The 10,337-nt window shown below is 39.3% G+C and overlaps 1 protein-coding gene across 1 annotated transcript; it reads right to left on the bottom strand.

The window, feature by feature from the left end:
• Nucleotides 1-8,833: 8,833 nt before the first annotated feature.
• Nucleotides 8,834-9,778, bottom strand: LOC100341495 (olfactory receptor 5P76). Its single transcript, XM_008268350.4, has one exon. It carries the CDS (start codon nucleotides 9,776-9,778, stop codon nucleotides 8,834-8,836), a length of 945 nt encoding a protein of 314 aa, XP_008266572.4.
• Nucleotides 9,779-10,337: the final 559 nt, after the last annotated feature.

Here is a 10,337-nt window from a genome sequence, read left to right as displayed (position 1 = left end):
CAGTGACCCACTGATCTTTCTGTAGCATGTTGTTTAAGTAGTTATGAGTGTTCTATTGTCTTTGTTGATTTCTAGTATTATTCCTTTATGGTTTGAGAAGAAACATGGTATAATTTCAATCCTTTTAAAGTTGCTGACACTTGATTTGTGGCTTATTATGTGGTCTATCCTAGAAAATGTTTCATGTGTTGATGAGAAGAATGTGTATTGTGTAGCTATTGGGTGAAACGTCCTGTGGATGTCTGTTAGGTCCATTTGCTGAATAATATATTTCAACTCCAGTGTATCTTTATTGATAACTTTTGCCTGGATGATTTGTCCATTGATCTGAGTGGGATGTTGAAGTCACCCACTGTCATTGTATTGGCGTCTCTCTCTCCCTTTTGATCTAATAGTATTTGATGTATATATCTGGATGGTCTTGTGTTTGGGGTATATAATATGTATGATGTCCTTTATCTCTTTGTACAGCTTGCGATTTAAAATCTGTTTATGTGATATCAGAACAGCTACTGCTGATCATTTTTTGTTTCCATTTGCCTGGAATAACTTTTTCCAGCCCTTCACTGTCAGTCTGTGTGTATGTTTGTGAAGTGAGTTTTTGTAGGCAGCATATAGCAGTATCTTGGTTTTTTATCTATTCAACCAACCTAAGACTTTTGATTGGACAATTTAGTCTGTTCACATTCAAGGTTAGTATTGATAGTAAGAACCAAGATCTGTCAATTTGTTGATTGGATACTGATTCTACTGATTTTCTATTAGTGAATGTGGTGGTGTCATGTGTTTTCATGTTTACTTCTAATGCAGGATGCCCTTCAGAATTTCCTGTAAGGCTGGTCTGGTGGTGGTGAATTCTCAGATTTTACTCATCTGGAAAATACCTTATTTCTCCTTCACTATTAAAGGATAACTTCATTAGATATAATACTCTTGGTTGGAAGTTGTTTTAAGACCTTGAATATATCATTCCACTCTCTTGTGGCATGTAGGTTTTCTGCTGAGAAGTTTGGTGTTAACCTAATTATTTTCCTATATATGTTTGTATCTTAACACTTTTTTGTCTCCTTGTCTTTAGTTTTTGACAAATTGACTACATATGCCTTGGGGAAGATCTTTTTGGTTGAGTCTGTTTGGTATTTTTTGAGCTTCTTATATTTGGATGTCTATGTGCTTTTCATCCCTGGGAAATTTCAACTATTATTTCATTTAGCAGGTTCTCAATTACTTTTTTTTCATCTCCTTCAGTAATACCTATAATACAAATAATTGATTGTATGGTGGTATCTCATCTTTCACTAGACTTTATTCATTCATTTTAATCCTTTTCTATTTTTGTCTCATTGGTTATTTCAAAATTCTTGTACTCTACATCAGAAATTCTTTCCTCCACCTGATCTAATCTGCTGCTAAAGCTCTCAATCATATTTTTTGGATTTATTTTATTTGTTTTTCCAATGTTACAGAGAGAGTTAGACACACACACAGAGAGAGAGAGAGAGAGAGAGGTCTTCCATCTGCTGGTTCACTCCCTAAATGGCCACAATGGTCAGAGCAGAGCTGATCTGAAGACAAGAGTCAGGAGTTTCTGGGTTCCCCAGGTCAGTGCAGGGGCCCAAGGACTTGGGCCATGCCCTGCTGCTTTCCCAGGTGCATTAGCAGGGAGATGGACTAGAAGTAGAGCAGCTGGGACTTGAACCGGCGCTCATATGGTATGCTGGTACTGCAGGGAGGGCTTTAACCCACTGTGCCACAGTGCTGGGCCCTCAATCATATTTTTAAAAAGATTCTTTATTTACTTGAAAGGCATAGTTGCACTGAGACGAGGAGAGACAACGAGAGACAGAGAGATCTTCCATCTGCTGGTTCACTTCCCAAATGGCTCGGGGCTCGGCAAGGTCTAAGCCAGGAGCCCAGAGTCTCTTCTGCGTCTCCCACGTGAGTGTACTTGGACCATTTCCTGCTGCTTTCCCAAGTGCGTTAACAAGGAGCTGGTCAGAAGTGGAACAGCTAGGTCTCGACCCAGCACCCATATGGGATGCCAGCATCACAGATGGAGGCTTATCTTTCTGTGCCACACCACCAGCCCCTCAGTAGTATTTTTTGATTGGTTGAAGATTTTGTCTACAACATTTATATTTGGTTCTTCTTTATGAGTTTTATCTTCTGAATAGTATTTCTGCCTTTTCATTCTTTCATGATACTGTTTGCCTTTCTCTGTTTATGTATGTAGCTCATCCATAAATATCATTTCTAAGACTGGCTAGGGGGCGACAAATTGTTTTGCTTTTTGCTTGCCTTGGAAGGTCTTTATTTCTTTGTCATTTATGAATGAGAGCTTTGCTGAGTAAAGTATGCTGGTTTAGCAGACTTTCTCTTTTAGAACTTGGACTGTATCTCCATTCTCTCCTGGCCAGTAGCATTTCTGTTGAGAAATTTGCTGTCAATCTGATTGGATATCTTCAAAAGGAACCTGATAGTTCACTCTAGCAAATTTTAGGATATTCTATTATGTTTTACATTTTAAAGTTTGACTAGAATGTGTTGTAGTGAGGATCTTCTCTAACCACGCATATTTGGGGCTCTATGTGATTCTTATATTTAGATGTTCATATCTGATTCCAAATTGGGGTAATTTTCTGCTATTATTTCATTTGATAGATTCCTTCAGGAATTCCTAAGACTTGTGTATTCAGTTTTTGATGGTATCCCATAAATCCTGAACACTGTTTTCAGCCTAATTTCTCTTCAATTGTACTGACTCTGCAGTCTATTATGTTCTTCTGTAGTAGACGTGATGTAAATATTCTGCATTTAAACTGGAAGTGTGTTTCCTCCTTGTATATAGCAGATGAGAGCTGTTCTTTCAGCCTCCAGATGCTGACCTTTAAATCGGGCTCAGAAGGACTCTGTAATTGTGAACGTGTCAGCTAATAATTTGGGAAGTTTATTCTCAGTTTGGGGACAGTGGGGTTCATACTCTGCAGTTTCCTTACATTTAGATACCCACTGGATTTCCAGCTGTTTCTCTGTTCCCAAGCTCTGTCCTCTGACTGTTCAAGTCATTTAATATTTATTCTTTCTGCACTTGATACCTGGATTTCAGTATTCATTAAGTCAAAAGAGCAGTAAACTCATAAAATTTATCCGATATAGTCTGACCATTCATAGGTAGATTCTTCTTTGCTGCCTTTCCTCCAAAGCTCTTAATATAGGTCATACTAAAAATAATTTTATTGTAAGCCTGAAGTTTGTAAGACAGAGTTTATAGTGTCTTCAGAGGTTAGATGTCCATTCTTTTGCCTCTCTCTCTTCTTTCCTGGATGTCCCTCTAAATTTCCAAACAAATTGCCAGACCTGAACACTGTCTTGCTGCCTCTGGCTTATAAACCTGGATTTTTCATTTTATTTTTACTTTCCACTGGAGCCGCGGAATTTTAGGAGTGTCCTTAGAAACAAACATTACAAACTCAAAGTTCTTACCCATTGCTATTGGCATCTTTAAGTAAAAACATTATGAGGCTTCTGCTTGTTTGCATTTATTATACAGTTTCATCTAAATGTGTTTTCAAAATACTGTGTGTTTTATCATTTTTACCTGAAGAGGGTTTGTCCAACCAATTGACAATATTCCACCTAAAATCCAGAACGTATTATTGAGTTCTCAATTTTAACTCTCTATATTTTTATGTTTGTTTATTGGTTAAACTAATTTAATTTGAGTTGAAATCCTTTGCTTAAATTTCTTTTTAATCTGCCTTCCTTCTTATTGATATATATGAATATTACTTACAATTAATATGAGCCATTTTGTAATTAAATATGTTGCCAATATTTTCTTTCTATGATCTGTTTTTTGATTTCCCTAATAATTTTAATTAAATCTTAATTGAACTTATTCAAATATATCCATTTTTCAGAGGTAGTATATTTTATTTTTGGTAATATGTGTTTATCTTTGAAATCTCATAAATATTTTCTCATATTTTTTGAAAGATATTGTCTTTCATTATCCTTTAGGACTACAATTCACTTAGAAATAATTTCTACAATGTAGTATAAGGTTAGAATCAGTATGTTTTCTTTTAAAAAGTTACAGCATGGTTTAGGACAAATTGAAAATTCAGAACCATCCCTATTACAAAATGACTTATAAGTATGTATTGAGGCTGGCGCTGTGACTCAATAGGCTAATTCTCTGCCTTGCGGCGCCGGCACACCAGGTTCTAGTCCTAGTCGGGGTGCCGTATTCTGTCCCGGTTGCTCCTCTTCCAGGCCTGCTCTCTGCTGTGACCCGTGAGTGCGGTGGAAGATGGCCCAGGTTCTTGGGCCCTGCACCCACGTGGGAGACCAGGATAGGCACCTGGCTCCTGGCTTTGGATCAGCATGGTGCCTCGGCCACAGCACGCTGTCCGCGGCGGCCATTGGAGGGTGAACCAATGGCAAAAGGAAGACCTTTCTCTCTATCTCTCTCTCTCTCACTGTCCACTCTGCCTGTCAAAAAAAATAAATAAATAAGTATGTATTGATTGCATTTTCACTAGTAGATTCTTAGAGTACTTATTTTAATGGCAATTCTGGATTCTTCATTATTGTTCCTTTCTTAAAAGTTTAGATACCTAATAGATACTTGAGAGAACAGGTGCTTTCTTGCATCCCATCATCACCAGGCTCATTGCTCAAATAACCCCATTCTGGATCCCTATGTTTTGTCTATGATCCAGTAAAGAATCTTAAATAATACATTTTTTCAGATGTCTACTTTAAATTACATAGTACGGAAGATCCCTGAGGACATGTAGCATACATTTTAGCATAGAGTTAACAAAATATTTTAACTTTTCTGAGGACAAATTAGACCATGGGTAAACTTCCTGTTTCCCCTGACTTGTAAAAAATGAAATATTAGCTCTGTAATGCAACATTGCTTATAACAAAAACATTGTTTTTAGAGATGTATTTATTTAAGAAAGAGAGGGAGAAGGTGAATCTTCCATTCACTGGTTCATTCCCCAAAATCTAGCAATAGCAAAGGCCAAGCTGAAGTCAGGAGCCAGGAACTCCAATGGGGTCTGCCACATAGCTGGCAGGAACCCAGGTACGTGAGCCATTATGGGCTGCCTCCCAGCACCATTAGCAGGAAGCTGGATCAGTGACACAAAGGAGCCAGGACACAACCAGGCACTCTGATATGGGATGTTGGCAGCAGCTCAACCTGCTGCACCACGGTGCTGGCCCTGACAATACAACATTTGGGGTACATTCTCTTGTAACCTATCCTGGATGCAGCGATTCCTAATTATGTAAACAAGGGCCAGCACAATGGCACAGTGGGGAAAGCCGCCACTTGCAGTGCCAGCATCCCATATGGACACAGATTTAAGCCTCATTGTTCCGCTTTCAGTCCAGCTCTCTGCTAACGCACGTGGGAAGGCAGCAGAAAATGGCCCAAGGCCTTGGCCTCTGTACCAACATGGGAGACCAGGATGAGGCTTCTGGCTCCTGGCTTTGGTCTGGCCCAGCCCCAGCCAATATGGCCATTTGAGGAGTGAATCAGTGAATCGAAGCACTTTCCTCTCTCCCTCCCTCTCTCTCTTTTTTTCTCTCTCTCTCCCCCTCCTCCTTTCCCTCATAACTCTACCTTACAAATAAATAAATAAATCTTTAAAAAATAAATAAATAAAATGTGTAAACCACCCTTGCAGGGAACATGGCCATGGGACTATACCTGACGTAACTATAAGATATATTGGTTCTAGTTAGGGTGATGAGGCTGCCAAGCTAGGATGACTTCTCTGCCTGTGTGGTCACTTGCAGTCCTATGTAAAAACCCATGAGGGTTATGCTACCATATTTAATTTTCCAGTTACTAAGTTCTATATGATTGTGCTGCATGCTATTAGTCATTATTTTTTATTTTTTGTGGTTGTGTACATTTTAAGTAGTCTTTTTATTGTTTTAACAAAGAAATATAGTATGTGTCAATTAATTCCCATATTATGAATCTTGGTCTTTTAGTGTTTCTGTTATCTCTACTAGCCCTCATTTTGGTGTCTTGTTTAGGGATAATTGCTGCTTATGTTATTTATTTATTTCTTCACTTCACTTTGAGATATTATTTCTTTTTATTTTCATTTATTTTATTTTCTCCCATATTAACAAAGGTTTTATTTTCTTATTTTCTTTTTTTTTCTTTTTTTTAACTTTTATTTAATGAATATAAATTTCCAAAGTACAGAATATTGATTACAATGGCTTCCCCCCATAACGTCCCTCCAACCCACAACCCTCCTCTTATCCACTCCCTCTCCCCTTGCATTCACATCAAGATTCATTTTCGATTCTCTTTATATACAGAAGATCAGTTTAGCATACATTAAGTAAAGATTTCAACAGTTTGCTCCCACACAGAAACATAAAGTGAAAAATACTGTTGGAGTACTAGTTATAGCATTAAATCTCAATGTACAGCACACTAAAGACAAAGATCCTACATGAGGAGTAAGTGCACAGTGACTCCTGTTGTTGACTTAACAAATTGACACTCTTGTTTATGGCATCAGTAATCAACCTAGGCTCTTGTCATGAGCTGCCAAGGCTATGGAAGCCCCCTGAGTTCACTGACTCTGATAATTTTTAGACAAGGCCATGGTCAAAGTGGAAGTTCTCTCCTCCCTTCAGAGAAAGGTACCTCCTTGTTTGGTGACCCATTCTTTCCACTGGAATCTCACTCATGGAGATCTTTCATTTAGGTTTTTTTTTTCCCCAGAGTGTCTTGGCTTTCCATGCCTGAAATACTCTCATGGGCATTTCAGCCGGATCTGCATGCCTTAAGGGCTGATTATGAGGCCAGAGTGCTGTTAGGACATTTGCCATTCTATGGGTCTGCTGTGTATCTCACTTCCCATGTTGGATCATTCTCTCCCTTTTTTATTCTATCAGCTAGTATTTGCAGACACTGTTCTTGTTTCTGTGATCCCTTTGGTTCTTAGTCCTATCATTATGATCAATTGTGAACAGAAATTGATCACTGGGACTAGTGAGATGGCATTGGTACATGCCACCTCGATGGGATTGAATTCGAATCCCCTGGTATGTTTCTAACTCTACTGTTTGAGGTAAGTCAGCTTGAGCATGTCCCGAATTGCACATCTCTTCCCTCTCTTATTCACACTCTTATATTTACCAGCAATCACTTTTCAGTTAAGTTTCAACACTTAAGAATAACTGTGTATTGATTACAGTATTCAACCAAAAGTATTAAGTAGTATTAAGATCCTTCCACAGGTATATTCCTGTTGAGATATGCACCAGCCACTTCCTGCTTCTTGCACATCACTCTGTATTTAGCTAAATTTTTCCTTTCTCTGTAGTACTCAACCCTTTCTATTAGTCTATGTTATTTGTTAGTTTTATTGTCTGAATTCTGGACAAGAAGATAAATTCCATGAGGCGAGACATTTTGACTGTCACTCATATCCTCAATAGCCTAGGACAGTACGTGGAATATAATTATTACTCAATATAATTTCTAAGTGTTCTTTACTCTGTTAGGGGAAAGAATGGATTTTCTGTCTGAAACAATAAAGAGGGACAAGAAATAGGAATAAATGTGGTTGTTTTCAGCACATGGATATTGAATAATTCTCTCCTGGGGGCATTCACAGTTTCAGGAGAAAGACAAAGTACCTTTGGGTTTTCTGAGCAAGATATGGGTCTGACCATAAACAAGGAGTTCCAAAAGTCTGTTTCTTTCAAGCTCAGTGTCATGCTACCAGCTATATTCTCTTTTTGGAAATTAGCTTGTTTATTTTTAAGTAAGTCTTCAGGAGTTCAGGAACCTTGCTCATTCCAGCAGAGGAAGTCACCTGTTCTTGACCTAACAGAAAAATCCGCAGATTTTAGGGGCATCTCATCCTGTTCTTCTTGATAACTAACCCAGAACTAGAAAATAGCAACACATACTAGAATTTTATGAGCCCACGAAACTCATCCCCAGCAGATCACCTTTCTACAAGAATGTTTCCAGCAAGTTTCCTATCTGGCTCCACTTTGTCATTTGTTCTCAAAATGTACTCAATCATACTGTAGTTATCAAGCTTATCTCAGAATTAGCAAATGTTGAAGTGGACACAGTCTAAAAGATTGAAGTGTAATAACCTTAAATTAGATAAGAGAACAACTTTTAAAAAGTGACTATAATTTAAAAAGTATTTGTAGCAGATTTTTTCCTGTAAATAATTTATATTCTCAATTCTAAATTTAACTTAGTTTTATCAAGGTAACTCACTAAGGGTCTCTGATTTACTTTTTTTGTCTAAAACTCGAATCCTACATTGATCAAGATGTTCAATACCAGCCTGCGCCACGGCTCACTAGACTAATCCTCCGCCTTGCGGCGCCGGCACACCGGGTTCTAGTCCCGGTCGGGGCACCAGATTCTGTCCCGGTTGCCCCTCTTCCAGGCCAGCTCTCTGCTGTGGCCAGGGAGTGCAGTGGAGGATGGCCCAAGTGCTTGGGCCCTGCACCCCATGAGAGACAAGGAGAAGTACCTGGCTCATGCCTTCGTATCAGCGCGGTGCGCCGGCTTCGGCGGCCATTGGAGGGTGAACCAACGACAAAAAGGAAGACCTTTCTTCTCTCTCTCTCTCTCTCTCTCACTGTCCACTCTGCCTGTCCAAAAAAAAAAAAAAAAAAAAAAAAAGAAGTTCAATACCTACTAATGATACAGAAACAGATATATTTTAACTGCAATTACTCAGTTACTGGGTTTCCTGTTACTGTACTTATAGGATATTTTTATATCAAAAACTACAAAAAATAACAAAGGTCACTAAGAAAATTTTCTACTACCAATCTCTCTCTTTAGAGCCCCTTTTATCTCATTATTCCTGAGACTGTAGATGAGGGGGTTCAACATGGGGATCACCACCATGTAGAACACAGACACTACTTTGTTCTGGTCAGTTGAGTAGCTGGACTTGGGCATCACATAAATGAATGTAATGGTCCCATAGAACAGAATGACTGCTGTGAGGTGGGAGGTGCAGGTGGAGAAGGCCTTGTGGCGCCCCTCAGTGGAGTGCATCTTCATGATGGTGATGAGGATGTAGATGTAGGAGACAGCTATGACAAACACTGTGACGGCAATGATGGAGCCAGCAGTAAACGACGGAACAACTGCAGGGACATGGACATCGGAACATGAGAGTTCAAGTAAAGGAGCAAAGTCACAGAAAAAATGGTTGACTCTGTTTGGTCCACAGAAGAGTAAAGAAAAGAAAGTGAATGTAAAAGTAGAAGCATTAAGAAAACCACCTACATAAGCCACTACAAATAACTGGATACAGACTTGTGTAGACATTTTGGTTGAATAAAGCAGTGGATTGCAAATTGCCACAAAGCGGTCATATGCCATAGAAGCCAGAAGGAAGCATTCAGCTGTCCCAAAGAAAACTGCTGAACTGAGCTGAATGCCACATCCAAAGTAGGAGATTGTGTTTCTCTCCACCAGGAAGTTTACGAGCATGTTAGGTGTGACGGAAGATGAATAGCCTATGTCAGCAAAAGCTAGGTGGCTCAGAAAAAAGTACATGGGATGATGGAGCTGAGAAGAGATTCTGATAAGAACGATTGTGCTGAGATTGCCAGATATGGTCACCAGGTAGATGCATAGGATGATCACGAAGAGGATGACTCGTAGCCCTGGATCATCTGTTAAGCCCAGGAGAATGAACTCTGACACTGCAGTGTGGTTTCCACCCACCAGGGAATCCATAGGACGACATAGGTACTGACAAAATGAATCTGTGATGAAAACAGTACATTTTAGAAGTTAACCAATATGGGGGCTGGCACTATGGCACAGCAAGTTAAAGCCCTGGCCTAAAGCACCAGCATCCCATATGGGTGCCAGTTCTAGTCCAGGCTGCTCCTCTTCAGATCCGGCTCTTTGCTATGGCCTGGGAAAGCAGTGGAAGATGGACCAAATCCTTGGGCCCCTGCACCCATGTTGGAGACTTGGAAGAATCTCCTGGCTACTGACTCCTGGCTCCTGGCTCCCAGATTTGGATCAGCTCAGCTCTGGCCATTTTAGCCAGCTGGGGAGTGAACCAGCAAATGGAAGACTCTCTCTCTCTCTCTACCTCTACCTCTACCTCTACCTCTACCTCTCTCTCTAACTCTGTCTTTCGATTAAATCAAAGAAATATTTAACAAAAAAAAAAAAGAATGGGAGACAGACAAGTAATAAAATTTAAAAAAAGTTAACCAATATGATGGTTTTCTTTTCATTATCATATATAGCTTTTTATTATAAAGATATCCAAGCAACAATA

Source organism: Oryctolagus cuniculus, chromosome 1 (assembly GCF_964237555.1).
Source record: "Oryctolagus cuniculus chromosome 1, mOryCun1.1, whole genome shotgun sequence".
NCBI lineage: Eukaryota > Metazoa > Chordata > Mammalia > Lagomorpha > Leporidae > Oryctolagus > Oryctolagus cuniculus.
Note: the sequence above shows the minus strand (reverse complement) of the source record. Positions and strands in the feature narration are given on the sequence as shown.